Source organism: Saccopteryx bilineata, chromosome 4, assembly GCF_036850765.1.
Source record: "Saccopteryx bilineata isolate mSacBil1 chromosome 4, mSacBil1_pri_phased_curated, whole genome shotgun sequence".
In the NCBI taxonomy this organism is placed as follows: domain Eukaryota; kingdom Metazoa; phylum Chordata; class Mammalia; order Chiroptera; family Emballonuridae; genus Saccopteryx; species Saccopteryx bilineata.
In genome coordinates this window covers 271,046,072-271,070,594 of record NC_089493.1, presented here as the reverse complement: position 1 = coordinate 271,070,594, position 24,523 = coordinate 271,046,072, and the positions used below count along the sequence as shown (strand labels likewise).

The following is a 24,523-nucleotide window of genomic DNA, read 5'->3' as shown; positions in this document are numbered from 1 at the left end:
CAATGTCTTTGCTATTATATTAAGCCGGACAAAAAATAAATAAATGAACTGAGATGCCAATTCAGATGGGAGGAAAGCAAGAAGCCAAAGGCAAGAGGGTGAGAGACAAAGTGGGGGCTATAGAATCTGTACACAGGAAAGGAGGAGAAGGGATCACTCAGGGTTGGTTCTTTGAAAAGGCCAACTAAAGTTACATCTAACTTTCAATGGAGAGAAAAAACACATCCACGCCATCAAGACTGAGAAAAGGCTTTGACCACAAACATAAAGAAGGTTGTAAATGTTTAAATGATACATGAATGGAAGAAATCTCAATCCAGAAAGCTTTCTGAGACACAGCAGAAAACTGACATTAAAAACAAACAAACAAACAAAAAAACCCGGGTGTAGACCAACCACTGAAAATCCTGGAAAAGTCATCAAGAATTACTATCCGAAAAAGGCACCAGAACCAGATGGGACAAATAAATTTGGTCAATTTTTTGAGGAATAGGAAAACAGCATGTGATCTGAAGTCCCCGGAACATAAAAGAAAATGGAAACTTTATTATTTTTTCCAAACATGTGTAATGCTCATTATAAAAGCAGTAAAGCCAGCACACACACCTTGAACACATTATGACAAGTGAAAGAAGCCAGCCACAAAATACCATTTATTCCATTTACATGAAATGTCCAGAATAGGCAAATCTAGAGAGACGGGAAGTAGATCAGTGATTGCTCGGGCCGTGGGGGTCCGGGTGAAATGAGTAAGGGTTTCTTTTAAGGGTGATGAGTATGTACTAAATTTGTGCTGATGGTTGCATATTCTGGTGTGAATATACATTACTAAAACTCATTTCATTGTGCATATGTAAGTGAGTAAAATGTATGACATTAGTTATATCTCAATAAGGCTGTTTTTTTAAAAAAAACACAGCGTATATACACACAAAAAATAAAACTACATACATGTTTCACTAATCAATTGAGGGTTGAAATTTTTAACTAAAATACTGGCAATTAACACACCAGGACCCAAGTAGAGTTTATTCCAGAAATACAAATATGGCCCTATGTTGCACACTGTATTAATATGATTCAAAACAAAAAATTACAATCTTAATAAACACCAAAAAAACATGTGAAAACATTCCCCATACATTCCCAAGAAAAACTCCTAGCAAATTAGGAAGAAAATGTCCCTAACCTCATGTCTATTTAAAACAAACCAATTATTAGTCCTAACAGTAAAATGCTTCAGTGAGGAATGAGACAAAGATCGGCTCTCACAGCTAATATTCACTGTTGTTCTGTGGGTTTCAGTTGAGGTAATAACAAAAGTATAGAATGAAAAGAAAAAAGAGGCAACATTATGTTTATTTGTTCATAATCTGATGATCTACTTCAAAAAATTAAAAAATCAATGAAAATTATTAGACCTTTGGAAATATAGCCAGTTGTTATTCAAAATGAAACTTTTTATTGACGTAACACAGACATGAGAAAATGACACAAATCTCAAGTGTTCAGCTCTGTTAGTTTTCACAAACAGCACACACTCATTTAACTATCATCCAAGTCAAGACACAGATAACCAGTCTCCCAGAATCCCCTCTATGTACTCCTTTACACTATGATTACTTGCCCAAAGATAATCCTTATACTGAGTTCCAACACTGTTTATTAGTTGTGCTTGATTTTGAAATTTATATAAAAAGAATAAGACAGTATATATACTCTTTGGGATCTGTATTCTTTGATTTAACATATGTTTGAGAGATATACATGCCTTTCATTTTGAAAAAAGAATGTATTAATACCTCAAATAAAGAGAAAATACATTACATTGGAGAAACAAGAACTGGGTGTTGTGACAAAAGATCAGTTAGAGAACCAGTAAGACTCCCTGGAAATTAAAATGCAAAGACAGAAATAGAAAGTTTAGAAAATAAAGCTAAGGAGGTTTCCCTGAAAGTATAGCCAAAAACCTCAAAAACTGATGATTAAAAGAGTAAAGATAAGAAAATTAGAAAACAAGTCCAGGAGGTACAATACTCAAATAAAAGAAATTTCAGAAACAAAGAATACGCATACACAAAGGAAGAATATCAACAGTGAACATGAGTTTCCATTAGAAAGGTCTCCCTAGTGTCTAGCACAATGAATAAAAGTAAATTCCAATACAAATCATCGTGAAATTTCAGAACACTTGGTGTTGGGCAGATAAAATGTATTATGCTCACTTTGTTAAAGATAACAGGAGGAGGCTGTCACCCAGGTGATATTAATGTGTGTTTGGGTGGGCTAAAGGCAGGCAGAATCCTTTAGCCTGGGGCTTGGTTTTGGGATTAAGCCTTTCCTACCCTTTTTGATGTAGGGCGGTACAATCCTATCATGCCTCAGAGGCTGACTTTGTATTAGAGACTTCCCTGTTTTGTATATTGGATTAAGGGTTTGGATTTCTACACTATAAAATGGGGACGGAATGAGAGTTTGCGCTCTTGGTTCCTGAGGTTAGCATGAGAGAGCAGAGAGAATAGAGCCAGCAGCGGGAGGAGGCCACGTGGAGAAGGCCAGGAAAAGCAGCCAAGATGGCGGAGTACTGAGTGAGATGCCAGTTTGTGCAGAGTTTGTATCTGGGATAAGGAAGGAAATGGGGAACTGAGGAGAATAAGGCTGTTGAGCTAGAAACCTTTGATTCTAGGAAACTCGGATAAATCAGTAGCTTTGTGAGCACTGAATGTGACTGGGTTTTGGAGCCCAGTGTGTATTTTTACTTGCCCGCCGGGTGCAAGCTAGATTAAAGACTATGGCCCACCAGTTTTTGGCTCCATGGTTTCTTTACTGACTGTCCGAATCCAATGCGAACCTGCATAGGACTGGCTGCTCTGATGGTGGCTCTGGCCGTGGCTCCTGGCTTTACACTTGGTATAACAGCATTTCTAAAGAGGTAAAGACAAGTCACCTTCAAAGAACTGGAGGCAGAATGAATCTGGAGTTTGCAATAGCCATGTAGGAAGTTAGAAGGCAATGGTACATGGCCTTCGAAATCTGAGGGAAAAATCTTTTCAAGTGGGAAGTGGGAACCCCAATAATTTTAGCTATGCAAGAACTAAAACTTTTCCTTGAGGATATACACCCTTAAAATGAGTGAGTAAGCCAAGCGGAAAAAACACGGGATCAGGATACAGGGGATCTATCATAGGAGAGGGTTTGAAGGGAACCCCAAAATCTATGTTAGAGTGAGCAGCCAGTCACAACCGATGGAAAAGTCTGGAGCACTCTGACGAGTTTTCTTCAAAAAGACGAATTAGACAGAATACCTAACATGGCTGAGAGGACTGAGAGAATTCAGACAAGAAGCAGAGGCTCTGGGATTGAACTAGTGAAAAAAGGCACACAGAAATCAAGGTAAACGAACAAACAAAAAGACAACGATCAGGTACTGGAAAAACATACAGCCGCCCAGGAAAGGGGAAAAAACCAAAGTATAACATGTGGATGAGTTGTAAGTCATTGTAATAACGGTAAATATTTTATAAATTATTTAAAGAAAATTATAACTCTAGTGGAGGACCAGGGAGGGAATGAGAAGTATGTGTAAATGTGGCAAGAGTAGGTGTGAGTGAGCAGTAAAGAGTTGTTACCACATTTCCCATAGCAGAATGTTAATAAATCATGCCTAAATCTCAAAAAAAAAAAAAAAAAAAAAAAGTCAAAGTGTAAGTATGTTATTTAGAAAGAAGTAAACAAAAGGATTATTTACAAGCATAGCGGGATTATTTACAAACGTCTAGACAGGGAGGAGGGCCTTGTAGAATATATATTAGACTTCTGAAACACAAATAGACACACTTTTTAAAAACTACAAAATGATTTAAAATATGTAAGATACGAATGAATCTTAGATACTAAGGAAATATCCAGAGTGGTTGTCCCGGGCTGGTGTGATTATGAGTGATTATCTAATAGTTTTTGTATTTTTAAAATTTTTACAGTAAATATTAAATTCACAATGAACATATAAATCAATTTCACAACAAACACAGAATGGAAAAGGTATTTTTATCACGTGGTTTTAGAATTCACCAGTCTCCTCGTCACTTGCCCCTTGTCCTCTGCTGGCTGCAAGGAGACATCTGGATGGGAGGCGGGGCAGAGCACCATTCTTGTTTCTTCCCCTCCTGAATGCCTCCAGACAAATTACAGGGCTCTGATTTCATGGCTGTCAGCCTGTGCTCCTCCCTCCTTGTATTCTTTAGAATTTGAAGTGTCTGCAATTTCAAGTTTCTTCAAGCCAATATTCCAATTTTCCAGAGACAACGACAAGATTTTAGGAATTTCTATTTTTCCTGCGCATAGTTAGTTTTAAAAAAATCTCTAATAGGGTTTGGTGGAGGAAGGTGTGTAGGTCCAAATCACGTGGAGATTACAAGCAGTCCGACCACGAGAGAGGCAGGAGAGCTCTCGCCCCTGGGTGGCAACACTTCCGCTGGCGCGGAGCTCTGGGGCTGGGGCTGAGAAGTAAGAAGCAGTTTAAATGGAAGCCCACAGTTTTTCTCCCTACGGCGCCATGGGAAGGAGACAAGGGAGAGGAAGGTGGTGAGAGGTGACATGTGCCTGGATTCAGCCCAGAGAGAGGGAGAGATGTGTTCCATAGTAAGGTTGGCACGAGGTGGGGGGGGGGGCACCTTTCTATGAGGAGCCTCATATCCATCTGTGTCCATCTCATCAAAGTGAACATGATGGCGCACTGCGGCCCTGTGACAGGAGGCTCGATTCCCATGGAGGGAAGAGGGAGAAGCAGGTGAGGGACTCCCCTGAGGGCCGGGTGAATCTGCGGCTGGGGCTGGGCTGGGTGAGGAGAAACATGACCAAGGCTCGGGTGTCTACGGCCAGCACAAACTAGGGGGAGCCAAGGCAGCCAAGCCCTGACCAAGTCAGAGGTCAGATCACAAGTCAGGCGGCTGGAGATGTCTGCCAATAAGACCGGCAGGGCAAGGAGCAGCCAGGCGGGCCAGGGACGCTGCCCCAGGAAAGAGACACGCCACGACCTCAAGGCTTCCACTCGGCCACTGGGGAAGACTCCTGCCTGCCTGTCCCCACACACCCGGAAGCCATCTGACACGAAACATTCTTCCTGAAGAGGCTGAGCATTTCCACAGGGACAATACTATCAATAACCCAAACACAGCCACAGTCCACAGATGTTCAAATTGGCTGAGATGGGTGAGGGCTCAGTAAACATGTGGTGGTGAGTAAATGAAGAATTGAATAATCTGCACTCCTCCAAGACATTTAATCTTAAAAAAAAAAAAAAATTCATAACATCTTAATGGCACACACGATCATTTATCATTCGTCTCCACATCAGAGCATTTCACTGAGGCTAAAGTGCCTGACACAGGATTAAAAAAGTTGATGTTCTCTCAGCCCTTCTTTGGCCTCACTGCCTTTTTTTTTTTTTTTTTTTTTTTTTTAGATTTTATTTATTCATTTTAGAGAGAGGAAACAGAGAGAGAAAAGGGGGGGGGGAGGAGCAGAAAGCATCAACTCCCATATGTGCCTTGACCAGACAAGCCCGGGGTTTTGAACCAGAGACCTCAGCATTCCAAGTCGATGCTCTTACCCACTGCACCACCACAGGTCAGGCATCACTGCCTTTTTGTTTCCATTTAGTTGATCGTAACATCAATCAGTCACTCAGTCGCCACTGGGAGTAGGGCAGGAGATGGGGTGAGACGTACAAAGTTAACAGTAACTTCTGGATTAAGAGTTACTGTTAGTTTGATTTTTAGTGTAAGCAAGCAAACTTGCTACAAAAATTTACTGAGCGGTGGCAAAAGATACATACATACCTATGTACATACATGCATGCGTGGATGCATGAATACATATGTACACGCATATATGCACACGTAGATGCATAAACTAGACTGAGCTGAATTAAGATTGGAGATCAAGTCGACGCTAACGTGAAAAGCTGCGACTTGCCCAGAGTCATCTCAGAGCCCTTCCTCCAACTGCCACCTCAGGTGTGGCTGCGACACAGGGCTGCAGGGATGGCTCACCCCCAGCGGGCTGTGTCTATGAAACCAACCGCAGGCACCGCAGACACCGCAGTCAGAAATACAGTGTTAATAGAATAAAAAATAAAAAAAACCACACTCAAGGAACATTTCTCTCTTTTTGCCTTTAAGTTAAACTTCTTAAGATCCCGGGGGTCCACTGAACTTCACACACAGAAGTCAGACCATAATACTAACGTGGGCTCCCTCCCAGGTGGACGAAGGGCCTCCCGCGGGGCCTCTGCTCCGGTGACACTGCTGGGAGTGAGCTTGTGCACGACAGTAAAGCCCGCTCGTCACAGCCTCTCCGCTGCTGCGAGGAAGTCCTGCTACCGGAACAGTTTAAGGACCCCGGGGCCCGGATTTCTCAGGGAAAGTGAAGCCCACTGCCCCTGGCTTTTTGTGTGCCTGGCTGCAGAAGCTATTTTTAGAGCCACACGGAGAGCAAAAAAGACAGAAGACTGCGTGACCTAAAACTTCAGCGAGGTATCGCCAAGTGTCGGCCCCAATGTCCCCACTTCGGGAGAATCTGGGTAAAACTTTGCTGCATTCAAAACAAGTGCTGGGTCAACAGACTAAAGATGCCTCGGTGTCCAGCAAGGTCCGGCAGCTGGCCGCTGGTGCCCGCTGGACGCCGGCAGCTGGCCCGTTGGCAAAGGTCACTACAGGCTCTGCTATCCGAGTTTCGGATGAACTTCCCGAGCGCTGAAAGGAAATTCTACTTGCCCTCTCTGCCATTAAAGAGAAATGAAACAGTCACATGGTCCTGTTTTTCCATAAAAGAGAGGAGGGAAGAGAGAGAGAGAGAGAGGCTGGGCTCCAAAGGCAGCCTCCGGGGCAGCGAGTGCCATCCACCTGGGTGGCCTGATAAGGAGCATCCGTCCCGGAGGATGAAGCTGGCAGGCCTACCAAGAGCTGAGAGAGAGGAGAAGGCCACCTGGTTTTGGGAACAAGTTACAGCCTGCATCTTAGTCATCTCCGCCAAAGCATGCCGAGGGGGAACAATGCAGGGAGGACCAAGAGATGGGAAAACAGTTCTAAATGGCAGCGCAGAGGAATATGTGGGGCCCCGGGGAAGAAATGAAGACAGGGCACTTTCTGCTCCGAACACAACCCCAGGGTCTTCTGTAGTTACTTCTGAGGCTTAGAGGGTGGAGTGGAAGAGAACAGGAGAAGGAAGGAATATGAAAGGACCCAGAAGATAGATGGCACATTCTGGAATCATCTAGAAAAGGGAGGGGGGTTAAAGCTACCAAAAGAATAGCTGGAGCCTACCCTTGCCCAGCCCACCCATCCAGCTCCAGCCTAAGTGAATCTGAGGCTCCATCCTCCTGCCAGATCAATGCGCTAAAATTAACAGGACTGCTGCTGCCCTGTTTATACCCAGCACTAACCCAGAACTGGGCATTTAACTTAGAGGTAAAGTGTCTTCCTTTTTTTTTTTTTTTTTTTTTTTATTTCTTAAATTTAAAACGAAACTTATCTGCTCTTCGGGAGCCCAGCACACTGAACCTCTTTGTAGGCGAGGAGGGAAACCTTTCCAACATCATTCAGATTAACCCACTTGCTGCAGCGAGATGTCACAACGTGTGTCGGTGGATGGAGACAGGTCTCTGCTTGTCATCGCCGGAACGGTTACCCTGCAAGCCTTGCTCTAGCTCCAGGGCACTGCTGGGGGACTTGGCTTCCCAAGGAAAGGCTTTTTAGCAGCAGCGACGTCAATGTGTCATGCGAAGAGGAAAACCCATCTACCCAGGCTGGCACTGAGGTACATGGGTGATGTCAAGAAATACCAGTCATTTCATCCAAAAGCAGTGTTCAGTTTTGTCACCACACTTCTGCTTTAGCATGAACAGCCTCCCTGAAAAGACTGGCTGCAGCACATGGACGCCTTATTTTCCTGTGCAAATTCCCTGGCATTAAAAATGCCTCTCCTCTCCTCCACTACCACCCACGGTGCTGCTCCGTGATTAGGGTACAGAGTCAGGGATAATCCAATGATTGACTTGTTAGTCATAATCATCTGGTTGTATGAATGGACCAGATTCTCATAGGGAAGAGGAAGACTTTCCTTTGTAGGAGACAGAGGGCAAAAGTAACAACAGCGACAACAATCACAATAACTAGTGTTTTTAAACATTTTTCATGTATTATCTCATTCATTCTTCACAATAACCCTGTAAAATAGATTAACATCCTCACTCAGAGGTGAAGACTCTGAGGCACAGAGAGGTTAAGTAACTTGTCTGAGGTCTCATACAATGGGTCTGTACCACATCTAGTTGTTTCACAGAGAAGTCAATTGGGGCTCAAAGCCAGTGGTCACTTCTAGCCTAGAAAACAAGTCTTGGAATCCTAGGAGTGGAGTGTTGTTTCTATTCCATCATGGAGCCGACACTTGGGGTCATCTGAGAACCACGCGCTCCCAGCTGTGGAGTCAGGTACTCTTTGAGCACCAGGAGAAGGCAGCAGTGAGCTACTGATGGCTATGCAGAACAGACAGTGGGACCTGGATGTCCTGTGTCTCTATGTGAGCCGTACCTGCTGCTTTCCCAGGAGGCGACAAAGTTGAGGACGATGCTCCTTCATGGTCCTGACAACTGTGAATGTTACTAGGGCATTCTTTCCCACTGACTGACCGAGCAGCAATTGTATTGAAGAAATAGCGGTGCCTCCCATTCGGCAATCTTACAGAAGGGCTGCCTCTCATTGCCTGCCTCTCCAGCTGGCATTTTCCTTCACTGAGTCCTAGTGCAGGGTCTAAAACGTGTGTAAACATGGGACAAGCTGGAAGAGGACTGCAACACAAAGGGAGTATCCTCCATTCTGCTTAGAGCAGAGATTCAAACAACAGGGACCGATACATGCTCTTGAAGCAAGGAAGGGATCAGAGGAAGAACCACAGAGCCAACCCCTGTTCCCGACCTGATTTTATAATGGTGCCTCCCCCAGAGTGACAGGTGACCCGCAGTGTGGCCTTCTATTACCTGGGTTCCAGGATTTTCCCCTGAAGAAAGCAAGTAGAGTTTTATGGAGGTTTTTTTTTTTTAATTTATACTTTTATTTTTCCTTCTGTAGGAGAACTCTATTACTAAACCTTTTGATTTTCTCCCACACCTCATGCCCATAACTTCAGAGACTCTACAATTAGTGCTTGCTTTTCATCTGAGGGACCAAAAGCTTTGTTATGGAAATTTTCCGCTACTGGAACAATGCATACATCTTTTAAACGCCCAGTAGGTTTTATGGATAAGAAAATTAAAAGCTCATTTACACAGATGGCAAGTGACCTGCCTAATGACAGGGACCCTGTGGGTGGCAAACTTGAACACATCATTCCTGGAAGGCAGGAAAAGAAGGCAGAGAATGTCTAGGTTTTCCACTATGGTTTTTCTCTTCCTGAATTGTGACAGGCTTCACCTGGCCCCTGAGCTAGAGTCCTTTCTCCAGACTCTCCCTTACAAGACCCAAAACGAGGCACTAACCACTGCGGTGAAGTAACTAACCACTAACTTCAGCTTGTCCTTACCCACAAACATGCTCCAATTGGCCAGCCTCATATTGACTGTTCATCAACAGGACCAACAGGGTTGGTCCAGCTCTGTGCAATGCTTGGTTTCCGTGCAGGTTGCTCCTTGGTTTCTCAGTCCCTGCTTGTGACTCTACCATGACAAATTCTGCTGCTCGGACATCTGACCCCAGTTCAACTGCCTGTTGTACTCTGTGCCGCCCTGTAACTTCCCACGAAAGGGGGACCGCACAAGACTCTGAGCCAAGAATTACACTGTCTTCGTCGTGTTGCAGGACTGGCCACCTGCCATCTGCTGCTGATGGCCATCAGCTCCGAAGACAGAATTCACATCCCATTCCATTTCATCTATTTAAAGTATACAATTCAATAGTTTTTACTATGTTCAGAGTTGTGCAATCGTCACCAAAATCAATTTTAGAACATTTTCATCACTCTCCCGAAAAAGCCTCATACCCATCAGCAGGCACTCTTCTCCCCCCCCCCCCTTCCCCTAGCCCTCGCCAACTGCTGCTCAGCTCTGTGTGTCTCCCAATGAGCCTTTCATCCACTTCGGTCTACCTTGCTGGCCCACGGAATAGAGTCCGCACTCCTCTTTTCGGCTCTTAGCGCTCTCTGAAATGACCTCCTATTCCCATCTACTCAGTCTTCCGCTTTCCTATAATTTTTCCCCCTCTATTTTTAAATGTATATTCTCTATCTTCAGTGTCCTCACCGGACCCAAAACACCCCATCCTCACTGTGCAGTAAAGGGTTAACTCAGTGGACTTGGGTTGCCCAAATCCTGCACATTGCAGAGAAAGAACTGGCTCTTGACACAGCCCTTGGGATATCCCGCCTGGTCAGAGTGTCTCCAAGGCCCTCGGCTATGCTCTATTAGTCCTACCTCTGGGGTGGTGTTGGTGCTGGAGACTGAGTAGCCAAGGTTAGTTATATGGGTCTCGATTCCTAGATGACTGATCCCCAGTCAAAGCCCTAGACACCAAGGCTCAGGAGAGCTCCCCTGGCTGGCAACACCTCACACGTGTTGTTCATATCATTGCCGAGAGAACGAAGCATGGTCCACGCAACTCTACGTGGGAAGAACAACTACAAGCTCATGCCCAGTTGCACCTGGACTCTTTCCTATGCATCTTCTTCCCTTGATGAATCTAATCTCTATCCCTTCGCTGTAATAAGTGATAACCACGAGCATAATAGATTTCCTGAGTTTTTTGAGGTCTTCTATTAAATCACCAAACCCAAGGATGATCTTGGGGACCCCACACATCCTTGGTTTTACTACTACACCTCTACTTGTGCTACCTACCACATTCCCTGTCGGTCAGTGCCAATCCCCTTCAGCTCACAACCCCGCAAGTCACCCTTTTCCAGGGGAGACAGCACCGAGGGTAAGAGCACAGACTCTGGACCGACTAGACCCGAACCCCGGCTTCACCACTCACTCGGCCAGCGTATGGACTTGGATCAAGTACTTACCCTGGTGCCTCAGCAGCCTGCCTGTGAAATGAGGATAATGATACTTATTTCATAGGGCCAGGAGGAGGTGTCAACGGATTTGGATTGTTGTAAAGCATAAGAACAATGCTGGCACACGGAAGACTCCAGTGTTAGTTCTGGTTTTTATGAGCTCTTCTCTCCCATTGCATTTCGACGTACCCTCTTCCCTACGAATCCACTCTCACCTGAGCTGCAGTGTGTGTGAGACTTAGGTGCACGTGGCCCTGTGCCTCCACCCAGCCTCTGAACTCCTTCTGGAGGAACATGTAATTTACTAATACTGTCTCCCTGGAAGTTTTGCCACAGGCTGAGTATATAATTGGCTCCTGAAATATATGTGCTAATAATGCACAGGAAAGCTGTCTCTGTTACAAAGTCTAAGAAAATCTGAAGCTTCGGTTAATTTCCTCTGTGTAAGCTAGTCACAGTCCTCCTCGGAGGTAAAAATAACCTGCTCCTCTTATACACACACCTGTGCACAGAATCTGAGGGCCCAGCAACCAGGCATATCCAAGGCTGCCTTTTCAGCTGAGATGTTCTAACAGGCTCTAATGGCTTCTGTACCTTATAATTTATTATCAAATTATATGTTGAATTATGGATTGCTAATTGTGAGCCATCAGCTTAAATTGGTTATTAATGAGTAATGTCACTAATTGCAGGGCCACCTAACACAGAGCAGGCAGACACCACTGCCACCTCACAGGAGACGCCTGACTCAGCTTCCAGCCAGAGCACCAAGAGCCATGTGTTGTGAAGTGTCCCATCTCGGATGACACCATCGGCCCTTCCCTCCCGTGGTGAAAGTCACAGGATTTTACAGCTGGAAAGCACAGTAAAGATCAGTGAGTACCACGCTGTGAGCCGCAGCCCTCCGGAGCCTGCTGAGCTGAGCCGGGCTTCCATCAATCGTGGTGTGCCCAACCAAGGTGCCTTTAGGCTAAATATAGTATCCCGCTCACGCTTATCTTAGCCGCTATTTTTCACATACAGGGACGGGCAAAAGTAGGTTTACAGTTGTGAGCAGGCAAAACAGTTTATTCTTGTATCATTTATTTATTTAATTATCGCGTTATTTATTATTAGTAACCTACTTTTGCCCACCCCTCTCTATACATAAATAATTTATGAATAATAAGTTCAAATTTGTATCAAAGCACAACTGAATTCAGAGTAGTTGTTGTCAAGAAATCCTTGTGGAGGGGATTTATTGCATTTATATTCCTGGGCCCTCGTAACAGCCATCAATTAGGTTTTGTGTTCTTGGCCGGCTCATCCATTCTCATTCCTCTCGCCAATTATTCTAGCTATCACTCACTGTTCCGTGGCCCCTAGCCAAGGCCTACCCCTCACTCTTAGCAGTGGTTTTCTCCTTTCTCCTCCTAATTCACAGGAGAATGTGGGCCATACAGCAGGAGCTCTCTCTCTGTTCTTCAAGACCGAACCGCTGTTCACGTTCCTGACCCCACCCACTCCTCCCTCTTCGGGGCCCTTCCTTCTTTTCCCATCAGCCCCCTCCATGGCCTCAGACCTTCCCTCTCCTTGTTACAGGCCCTCTGCTATAGGTACTGTGTTAATTGCGTGTTCTCATCTGGGCTGAGGACGTTCAGGCAAGAGGTGCTATATTCAAAGAGATTGTGCAAAAAAAGTTCAAAGCAGATAACCAAACAACGGTTAGCTGACTAATGAGGATGGCTGAGTGAAGTGTGAGAGAGGAGCGTGTCTGAAGTTTCCCTAGAGTGATCTGTACCCTGATACCCCCAAAGAGGAGGCAGTCCTACCATCTAATCCTAAGCCTGGTGTCCAGTGGTCCTGGCAGTGGAGAAACTCCCTCCCTGGTGCCTGAGTCATCTCAGCAAAGGGAAAGTGGCCTGTGGAGCAGGGAGAGCCCTGGGTGTGGAAGTCACCTCTTCCCGTCCATGAAGAGCAAAGATGTATAAATCATGGACATCAGGTATGGAACCCAGAAGGGATGCTGACCTGTGGCCTCTCTAAGTAGTCACTATAAAATCCCACTTACAAAAAGGAATGAAATACTAATAAATACTACATGTGTGAACATGGATAAACCTCATAAACTTTATGCAGTAAAAAAAGCAAGACACAAAACCCCCCATAATTGTATATCTCCACTTGTATGAATTGCCCAGCATAGATAAACCATACAGACAGAAAGCAGACTGGTGCCTGTCAGGGGCTGGAGGGAGGGAGGAAGGAATAGAGAATGACGGCTTAATGGGTACGGGCCCTCCGCGGTGATGGAAAATTCTGGAACTCGACAGTGGTGATGATTGCACAGCACTACAAACATACTTAATGCCACTGAATTTTACATTTTAAAATGGTTTAGAATGATAAAATTTGTTATGTTTATTTTACCACATTTTTCTAAAATTATCAACAAAACAAAACAAAAAAAGGATGTTCAAGATGGTGGCGTACAAATATATAAAACACCCAAAGTGTCTGTCAATGGAAGAATGAATAACAAACCGTGCTTTAGGTACACACTGGAATACTACTCAGCCCTTAAGAAGAAGGAAACGCTGCCATTTACGACAATATGGATAGACTTGGAGAACATTATGCTGAGTGAAATAAGCCAGACACAGAAAGACACATACTGCACAATCTAACTTATATAAGTGGAATCTACAAATGTTGAACTCACAGAAGAGCAGAGTAGGGGTTGCCAGGGGCTTAAGGGGGGGGGGCAAAGGGGTGATGCTGGTCGCACAAACTTCAACTTATAAGGTGAGTATAAGCTCTGGAGACTGAAAATACAGCATGGTGACTCTAGTTAATAATAACGCACTGTACACCTGAAATTTGCTAAAAGAGTAAACTGTAAGTATGGTCAGCATAAAAAAGGTTAACTGTGAGGTGATGGATGTGTTAATTAACTTGATTATGATAATCATTTCATAGTGTGTATGCATACCAAAACTTCACGTTGTATACCTTCAATATATACGATTTTAATTCGTCAACCATACCTCAATAGTGTTGAAAAAAATGTTTTAAATATGTGTAAATGAATTAGGAAAAAAAAAAGGCCGAGTGGCTTGTGGAGTGCAGAGATCCTAGCAGCAAGAGGGTGCATGTACACAAAGGCAGAGGTGGAGGGGACATCGGCGAGGCCAGCGGAGGGAGAGTCCCTGCTGGCATGAGCAGGCATGGAGGTCTCAACCCCCCCCCCCCCCCCCGCAGCCCACACAGAGCCACCAAAACAACCTTCTGTGCCCCCGGGGAAACCAGCTTTCCCCACCTGCTGCCCCGGAGAGCACAAAACCCTCCTAAGTCAGTGTCAATCAAACAAGAATCCTCCCACCTCCCTTTCCCTGCCCTGCCCACCCCTGCTTGGCCCCGAGGGGGGGTGGGGGGGGGGATGGGGTGTCAGACACTGTACCTCCTGAGAGAAAGGTGAGTGAGACAGAAAAAGAATAAGGGCTCCAGCCCCTCCCGCACTGCAAAGGGTCAGAGACTAGTAGACCACAGCTGAGGGAGAGGAGGACAATTTCAGCAATAGATTGAGGCTGATTTGTGACTTAGAGGGACCCTAGGACTTTCATTACCCAACAGTAATGCGAAACATCACAGGATCTGCTGGCATTTTCAGAGGGGAAGGAAAGGACTCATCACACTTCACAAGTTAAATGCAACAAGAGGAAAGCAAAGCACCTGGCATTTTATATACATAAACCCTGAGTTCCACGGGCTCAGTTGTGCTAGTAGGGCTTGCTCAGTGTCTCCCATTCTGAAAACACATGCCCCCTCTGGCCGGTCACCCGATCCACAATCTCTGCCCCTCTCCCTCTCCAAGTCTCCCCCAAACATCTCAAAAGTAAAACCCACACTCACCTGCCTCATTTCTTCATGTTCAGTTCATTTCTCCCCCCACCAGCCACCTAGCTTCAGACCCACACACTTCAGCGAGACCATTTCACTGAGGTTGGGGCGAGCTAATCCCTTACACCACAGGATGTTTGTAGTCTTCCTGTTATTGAATCTTGGTGACATGTCTGCCCTGTTGTCCTCATACATCTCTGAGCATTCATAATTTGTCGGTCTCCTTTGTAAAGGCTTCCTTATTCCCAGAATATTGGGTTTTTCTCTCTCCTCCTCTAATGTACCTCTGGACAATCTTATCCTCTTTCTCACAGTTCACTCACCATGACCTCTATTCTCAACCTCACAGGTCACTCATCCATTCACTCATTCAATCCCTGATTTTGGAATGCCTGCCCAGTGCCAAGAACTCATTAGGTACTGGGAGGCAACAGAAATAACCGCACTCCTGGCTTCATAAAGCATGGAGACTGGTGAGTGACAAAATATGGTGAAGAAAGGCTCTCCAGCTGGCAAAGTAGAAATGTCTGGCAGTCATTCTGTATATAAGCCCTGTGGATCATTGGGAGGTTGGCATCCAGGCACCTAACGATGTCATACAATCATTTGCAAAATTTTGTCTGCTTATATATGTTCATCAGTAATATCATCTCTGGCTTTCATTAGATTATCAGAGAGGTCCTTGACTCATAAAAATTTAAGCTCAACTGGTCTAATGGTAGCATTTTGATGTGACACTGGAGATGATGCCATTTTGGAGTCATAGATTTGAGAGCCTTCTCTGCACTGAAGTGACTGCTGGGTCAATGCTTCTCAAAGTTTTCTACTGAACAATCTCTGCCACAGACAGAGGGCTCTAACATGCAATGGAGGCAGGAGGGGTGGGGGTGGGGGGCTCAGGCCTTTACCCAAGCTCCAGGAGGTCCAGCCATTGTTTCTCCTATGGCTCTGAGTCTCATTTTCCCCAAATCCCTCTCAGCCCCACAATAATGCCACATACCACAGTGCCCAAGCCCCAGTGTGAGAAGCATGGAGTAAGGCTGACGTGAGACAGACAGAAGTCCCCAAGGGAGATGGTACCATGTACAGACCAAAGACAAAATTCTGGGGACCCGAGTGGTCAAATGTAGCCTAGAAACATGTCGTTCGAAGAAGAGGGATTTATTGCCAACATTTAGAATTCAGGAAAGTTTATGAAATGACCTGTATTTGTGTCATTTCTTAAAAGTCTGGGGACTTGACGACACTGGCCCTCTGTCCCCCAGCACCATTGCGTGGACGGGCAGCAGCTATCTCCTTGGGGACATGTGTTCTTCAGTCCCCATCCGCATGCCTTACACTCGGCCCTGCCCCCTTTAGTGGCACCTGCCCATTCTCTGCAATTGAAGCTCTGGGTAGAAAAAGAAGAACAGAGGAAAACAGACAGCCTTAGGAAATAGCTGTTTAGCAAGCAGAAGATATACAGGAGGAAGGAGGGAAAAAGTAAACAGAAAGGAAGTATTCTGCTCATAAAAATTAGGGGAATATTTTATCGCTTCCTATTCATTTCAAAATATCCCCTAATTTTTGTGAGCAGTATAAATTCCCTTCATACAAAATCTCCTACATGATGATGTTGTCTACTGAGAAGGCTCTGTAGGTAAAGACTAGTCCAAGTTAATGCCATTTGGATTGAAAAAGAGTTCTCACTCTATGCTTTATCAGAATAAAATCATTACTAGTAAAATATTGGGACCATAGGAAGGAGGGGAAACCACCATGTCCTAATGTTTACGAATCGTATTATGTCTGCTCATTAACATCGGAAGGGCCATAAATATTCCTTCCTACAATTAAATATCTCCATCAACTATTAACAAATTAAGCTTTTTGTAAGTGATGACACATTAAAAAGAGACCATTGGTATGTGATTCTATTTTGTGCATCAGAGAACGCATGCAAATTAATGACTCATGATCACAACTCTATTTTCTTCCATCCGTTTGAAATGCATATTCATCATCGTTAATGTTACCATAACTCATAAAATACAAGCTAAAATTTCCCTTTCGTGCCTGACATACGTGGGGACAGCCGTGTTTCTGGGCATCCCGCAGCACTGCACTGTCGTCACCTCTTTCCCTCTGCTGCTGACACCTCCGTCACACTCTCATTCCCTGATTTATCAAGGCCAGGGGTCAATCTTCCCCTGGTCAAGGAGGAAGCATCACTATCAATTCAATCGTTCAGTATTTCTGTTTGATAAGCGGCCCTCGAAAACTGCAGCTGAAGGAGCAACAGGCTGTGAGGGTCAGACATCCAAACCTAAATCAGCCAATGAGATACCGCTGCTCCTTCCACAGGACTTCCTCCCAGCCTCCCTCCCTCGGCTCCTCTGACTTCTGGGATGTGGGCCTCCACTGGCCCCCAGAGCTTGCCTGCCACAGACCTGATGGGGAGAGAAGGATCTCCGGCGTCCCACCAGTCTTTGGGGGGGCTGATGTACATGCACCACAGCTCCCAGCTGTACCCGTGCGCCGAGTTCTCGTACCGCTGCACCTCGAAGGTGTCCTGTTTGATGTTGTCGATGGACGGAAGGATCACCCGCTTCCGGTTCTCCTGGATGCGGGACAGGACCGGCTCGGCCCTGAAACACAGAGAAGTGGAAATAAAACCTCTTTCCTGAGGCAGCCCATGCCTCAATGGGCACAGGACCCCCCACCCCCACGCCAGAACCACAGGCAATGAACAAAAGCAACAGAGCTGAAGGAAGGGGTTGGCAGGCTGGAACGCAGATGGAAACCGAGGCTCCTGGGTGGCCTGCCCCGGCTGGATCGTTGCAGTTTTCAACACGTGCTGTGCGATGTAGCTCAGGTCCACACCCACGGAGGATGCGACCATGCTGACGCCTGCAGGACAGGCCTGGAGCGAGAGGTGAGAAAGTGCCTGGCCTGCCTTTCACACCCCCAGAGCAGGGCTGTCTGACTCTATGATTTGCATCACATTACAGCTGTACACAGCTTTTTTTTCCGTTTCCCCTCAGGGCCCCGGTGGATGCCTCTTGTATTTTATGTGGAAGCTGAATTCCCTTTCCCCAAATAGGTCACTTCTGCCCTTGATGGCCTGGTTTTAATAAGCACTGCACTAGCTTCTTTGTGTGTGTGACTATTTCAGTTGTTTTAATTGATTACTTAATTGATTTCTTAAAAGGGATCTAATTGAATCGGTTAGCAATGGCTGCCGGATGAATTAAATGCAAACGCCTGCAGAATCCTGCCTCCCAGCCAGCCTGCTGTTTGCTCGGGGCTTCCCGGGAAGATAGGCAGGAACCTGGCTCAGGGTTCTAGGTGTAGCCCTGCTGGCCGAGGGAAAAGCAGATGGTAAGACTCCCTGCCAGCGCGCGTCTCCACAGCTGATGTAGGAAGGGATCATTCCCCACATTCAGGAAAGGGAAGATGGCTCTCAAGCCAGGACATTAATCTTCTCACTTAGCTTAGAGCACAGGCTCTGGAAAAGAGTCAAGTGAAAGTCCCATTCCTCTGCATTATTTGGAAGAATAATGAGAATGCTCGGCCTACATCCCATCTCTTTTCATTTGCAGGTATTGAATTACCTGTTGGCTCACCTCATCTTTCTATTTAAAATGAGCAATAAAATACACGCTGGACCATTTACTGCCTCCAATCCTTCTGCACACACCATCCAGGCCGAAGCCGAAGGGACGGGCTTTCCACGGCTTTGAAACATGTGTCAGTGCTTTGGCCCCTCCGAGTCTTCACTTCTGCTGCTCTCCCCCAGAAATGCCCTTTTACTACTGGCCACCTACTGAGGCTTATTAGATCATGTGCCACCTCTTCCAAGAAGCCTTCCTTAATTTCCGCCACATAAGAACACTCTCTCTTCCCTCTCAACTCTGAGACCATCTTCTCCACCTTACTCAGGTCACTCTGACTAACCCACTGCCTTTGCTAATCTTTGAACACACATTTTTCCTACTGAGAAAATAATAGTTTATATTTATTGATTACTTATTCTCTTCCAGTTAGGCACCATTCTAAACATGTCCCATGTGCTGGCTCATTTAAATCTCACAACAATCCCGTTAAATAGATAGTGCGGTCACCGTTTTACAAATAAGGAAACAGAGTTCCAGGGAGGTTAAGTGGCTTGTCCCAGGCCACACAGCCAGCGGCTGGCACAGCTGGTTTGCCCACCACCCTTCCCCCACCCGGGTGGTCTGGTCCCATGCATTTAGAAGCATCCAGCTCAGTCCGTCTCTGTGTGGTCAAAGTTACTGAGCATGGGGACAGAAGATCCTGTTCAAATAGTGCTTCTGAAGTGAGGAGTTTGATCTCCAGTCTGTGGTAGAACGCGCTGCCATTCCCTGCCATTCGCTCCCCTTTCAGGGGACATCCTGCCTATTACCGTGTGGGCTACAGTGTCTCCCTGCCGAGGGGTGTACTCTCTTCCTCAACCCCAATCGGAGTTCAGCTTGGACAGAGGCCTTACTCTGACCAGTGGGATGTGAGCAGAAGTGACAATGTCCCAACAGAGCAGAAACTTTCATAGCCTTGTGCAAGGTTCAGCTGTGGTTCCTTTGTCTGAACCACAAAAAAATGGTAAGTCCTGGACAGGAGGAAACACAGATGACATGTGGAACAGAGCTACAGACAGCCCACAGCCGACCTGCCACACGGACAGGACAGAAACCCATGTTGTTATCAGTCAGGGGGTTGGAGATTATCGCTGCAGGATAACAGTGCAAGCTGAGACACAGCATCTGCCCTAGAATGAGGAGTCATGAGGGACACATGACGGTGACCATGATGGACTGAGTAGACAACAGACAAGTTTCTCCCAGCTTCCTAGCCATATCCCAGACTAGGGTCTCATCTTCTTTTCCAATCCCCCCCCCCATTCTTCCAGTGGCTCCAGAGGAACAGGCAAACTGCCCCCACCTCCCAGACTCTGATCCCTCCTGACCACACTGCAGGTCCTGAAGTGCCCCTCGGCTTGTGACCTACCAGCCAGCGGTAAACTCCACGTGGGCATCAAAAAAGCCAGTGACCTGGCCGGTGGCCGCCTTCCAGCCCTCGATGCGCGCTCGGATCAGGCCCTCTCTTTTTTGGTTGCGTACCACCTTCACCAGCCCCGGGTAGCGTTTGTGGACGTACTCCTCCAAAGGGGCCTTCAGCTCCTCTGCGAATGACAAAACAGAGGAAGGTCCATAACGTGTCATTTCCAACGTGTGTCCAACCCACTGTGATGGCGACAGATCTTCAGGAAGTTCAGGGAGGGCGGGGAGGTTTGCATGTTAGTAATTTTAGTGGAAAGGGCAACTCAGTCAGTGTGAGTCAGAAGACATCTGTGACACAGAAGCCCAGGACACCAATGTTCTTCCAGACACCACCGTGTACACCTGGATAGGCTGGAGGCCTGGCTTCAAGTTCCCTACTGCTGCAGGCTGGCAGATGTCCTTGGAGGTTTCTTTTCTTGGTGGCCCATCGTGCTCCCCACAGCCAGCACTCCTGTCCTCCCACTGTCCCGCCATCCTGTTTATCAACTGCTCTACGGCATTTCCATCAGCACATACAGTGGGTTTTACAGTTATGTGTCCTAGGCTGTCCAGACACATAGCCACGCACCAGACGCCATGTTAACGGGGTTGGTGCTTTGGTCTTAGGAGGTAAAAGACATCTTTGTCCAGTAATGAAAATGCTACCACGTGGGAGAAGTAATGTTAACAGAGACTGCACACTTCTCCTGTAACAAGCAGGGGGTGTGAAGCGCTTTTGATACATGATCTAATTTAATCCTTACAGCAACCCGAGGAAGTTGCTAGGTTAATTCCATTAATTACCTGGATTAATTCCACTTTGCCAATTAAGAAACAGTCTCGAGGACGCTAACCTGACCCAAGGCCACACACCTAGTAATGGAAGAGCAGAGACACAGGCGAAATGTGTACAACTCCACAGACTTGAAGGTTGATACCTTTAAGTACGAAGGATCACCAGATGCGAGAGGCCAGGAGGGGCTGAGAGAAAGGGGAAGCTTAGAAACGCACGCTCCAAGGATCTGCCCTCGGAGAGTCAGTCTGATGCTACAGGACACAACACTCAGGGGTTCCAGGAGCAGCACAGGTGACTCACGGGCAAGCAGTCCACAGACAAGACTTGAAGAACATTGTCACTTCCAAGTGTGCATTAATGAAACCCGGAAAGGTTGTATTTATAGATACTGTGCAGACCTTTTGGATTCTAGTTATTCAGGGCAATTTTTTGCAAATTAAAGCCATATATTTGCAGCACACGTAGAGGCTGACCGTGCTAGGTCATGGTTGTTGTCCCTGGGAATGGTGCAGCCATGTGACCCAGAAAGAAATCCAGAAGATGGGGTGTTTAGATAGATGGGAGTGAGAGAGTCCCCAAAGGTACAGAGGCATGAAAGAGCTCCTGTTAGCCACAGGCTTGATGGTTGGGGAATGGGAGTGTTATGGGCAGCATTATGTGCTTCCTAAATTCATGTGTTAGAGCCCCAGTACCTCCGAATGTGACCATATTTGGAGGTAGAGCTCTTAAAGAGGTGATTCGATTAATGAGTTGGTTAGGGTGGACACTAATCCAATCTGACTGGAGTCCTAATAAGACTAGGTAATTTGGGGCAACAGTGAGTCCAGATGTCAGAGTAAATAAACACTGTGCTTGTCTCCTCCCACAACCATATCAAAATTACAATTGAATTATAGAACAACTACCCTTGAGAACCACCCGAAGACTAGCTGAACAGAACTCCCCGAACCAATGACATGAAGAAGAAGCCATGTTGAGACTGGTAGGAGGGGCAGAGACAGGAAACGGGCTGGTCTCACACCCACGTGTGGCAGTTAAGAATCAGGAAGACTATCTCAGCTGTGGAGGTCCCTCTAAAGAGTGAGGGGTCCCAGGCCCACATGGGGCTCCCCAGCATGGAGCACCAAAGCTGAGAAGAGGAGTTCCAACAATAGCTAGCTGTGAAAATCAATGGGGACTCTGTCCCGTGAGACAAAGGGCTGCTGGAGTCCCAGGCATTCACTTAGAGGGCCCGATCATATGGACTCACTCAGAAACAATCTCCCCAAGCTCCAGTGAAGAGACAGCAGAGCATAAAGCACCAGGGACATGCAGGGAAGAACTGAATTGTTTGGCTTCACGGCAAGGGTTGGAGAGGCAGCTCTCTCCAGTGGTGGCAGGTGCCTTTGCTCCTTTGCTGGGCTCTCCCCCTACACAGCCAGCAGGAGCAGACGGGGCCCAAATCTGAGTCTCTCTTAACATCGCTAACACTGCTGTCACCCCACTCTGGTGATTCCTGCCCCACGCAACCCCCAACCAGCCCAAACCTCTACCAAATACAAAGTTTAAAACACTCGATGCTCAAAGATCTTAGAACTTTAAGAAACAGATAACAAGCATTAAAAAAAAAGAAGACACAGAAACCATAAAAAATAACCAGTCAGAAATGAATAATATAATAACTGAAATAAAGAACACACTAAAAGAAATAAACATTAGGTTGGATGAAGCAGAGGATCAAATCAGTGATTTAAAAAAAAAGGTGTGCCTGACCAGGTAGTGGCGCAGTGAATAGAGCATCGGACTGGGATGCAGAGGACCCAGGTTCGAGACCCCGAGGTCGCTTGAGCGCCAGCTCATCTGGTTTGAGCAAAAAGCTTACCAGCTTGAACCCAAGGTCGCTGGCTCGAGCAAGGGGTTACTTAGTCTGCTGAAGGCCCGTGGTCAAGGCACATATGAGAAAGTAATCAATGAACAATTAAGGTGTTACAACACGCAATGGGGGACTAATGATTGATGCTTCTCATCTCTCTCCGTTCCTGCCTGTCTGTCCCTGTCTATCCCTCTCTCTCTCTGTCTCTGTCTCTGTAAAAAAAAAAAAAAAAAGGTGGCTAAAAAAAATCCCCAATTGGAACAGCAAGAAATGTTTTAAAAATTAAAAAATGAGGATAGTTTAGGGGGTCTCCAGGACAACGTTAAGAGTAACAACATTTGCATCATAGGGGTACCAGTAGGAGAAGAGAAAGAGCAAGGGTTTGAGAAGCTATTTGAAGAAATAATTATGGAAAACTTCCCTTGCCCAGCAAAGGAAACAAGACATACACATCCAGGAAGCACAGAGGTCCAAACAAGATGACCCCAACGAGGCCCACACTAAGACACATCATAATTAAAATGGAAAAGGTTGAAGATAAAGAGAGAATCTTAAATTCATCAAGAGAGAGACAGTAAGTTACCTACCAGAGAGCCCCTGTAAGACTCTCAACTGATTTCTCAATAGAAACTTTGCAGGCCAGAAGGGAGTGGCATGAAATATTTCAAGTAATGAAAAACAAGAACCTACAATCAAGATTACCCAGCAAGGCTATCATTAGGATAGAAGGACAGATAAAGAGCTTCCCAGACAAGAAAAAACTAAAGGCGTTCATCGCCAACCAACCAGTATTATAAGAAATGCTAGGCCCTGGCCAGTTGGCTCAGTGGTAGAGCGTCGGCCTGGAATGCAGGAGTTCCGTGTTCGATTCCCGGCCAGGGCACACAGGAGAAGCACCCACCTGCTTCTCCACCTCTCCCCCTCTCCTTCCTCTCTGTTTCTCTCTTCCCCTCCTGCAGCCAAGGCTCCACTGGAGCAAAGTTGGCCCGGGCACTAAGGATGGCTCTGTGGCCTCTCCCTCAAGCACTAGAATGGCTCTGGTTGCAACAGAGAAATGCCCCAGATGGGCAGAGCATTGCCCCCTGGTGGGCATGCCGCGCAGATCCCGGTCGGGTGCATGCGGGAGTCTGACTGCCTCCCCATTTCCAGCTTCAGAAAAATTAAAAAAAAAAAAAAAAAAGGAAATGTTAAAGGAGCTTCTTTAAGAAGAAGAAAAAAATAAAAGATATAAATAATAAAATGGCAATAACCACATACCTACCAATCATCACTTTACATGTAAATAGATTCAATGCTCCAATCAAAAGATACAGGGTGACTTAATGGAAAAGAAAACAAAACCCATACATATGCTGCCTACAGGAGACCCGCTTCAGATCTAAAAATACAGATTGGGAGTAAAGGAATGGAAAAAGGTATTTCACACAAATGATATTTTAAAAAAAGAAACTAGAATAGCAATACTTGCACCAGACAAAACAAAGGCTATAACAAAAGACGAACATGGACATTTCATATACAGAAGCAACCATGTGTTCATTGATAGACGATTGAATAAAAACGATGCCATGCATATATATAATATAATGGGATATTACTCAACCATAAAAAACAATTGAATCTTACCATTTCCATTCCAACAACATGAATGGACCTAGAAGTTATTATGCTAAGTGAAATAAGTTAGATAAAGACAAACACCATATGATTTTACTTATATGTATATGGAATCTGAAAAATGAACAAACAAAATAGAAACAGACTCGTGGATACAGAGAACAAACTGAAAGTTGGCAGATGGAAGGAGTTGAAAGAGGTGAAGGCATTAAGAAGTACTAATTAGTAGTTACAAAACAGTCTCGGGAATGCAAAGGACAGCATAGGGAATATAGTCAATAATACTGTAATAAC

General features: G+C 45.8%; 1 protein-coding gene across 2 annotated transcripts in view; it reads right to left on the bottom strand.

Annotated features, from left to right (window-relative positions):
- The window catches only part of GALNT17 (polypeptide N-acetylgalactosaminyltransferase 17), a 466,786-nt gene that overhangs the window by 197,757 nt on the left and 244,506 nt on the right, over positions 1-24,523 (bottom strand). Inside the window, exons 4-5 of one of the 2 annotated variants that reach the window (XM_066274629.1) lie at positions 19,933-20,107; positions 17,358-17,555 (exon numbers count right to left, since the gene is read on the bottom strand). In XM_066274629.1, the coding sequence (XP_066130726.1) occupies positions 17,358-17,555; positions 19,933-20,107 (373 nt within the window). Of the gene's footprint in view, positions 1-14,940; positions 15,120-17,357; positions 17,556-19,932; positions 20,108-24,523 lie in introns of those variants that run through there. The other variant, XM_066274630.1, reaches the window with a different exon arrangement.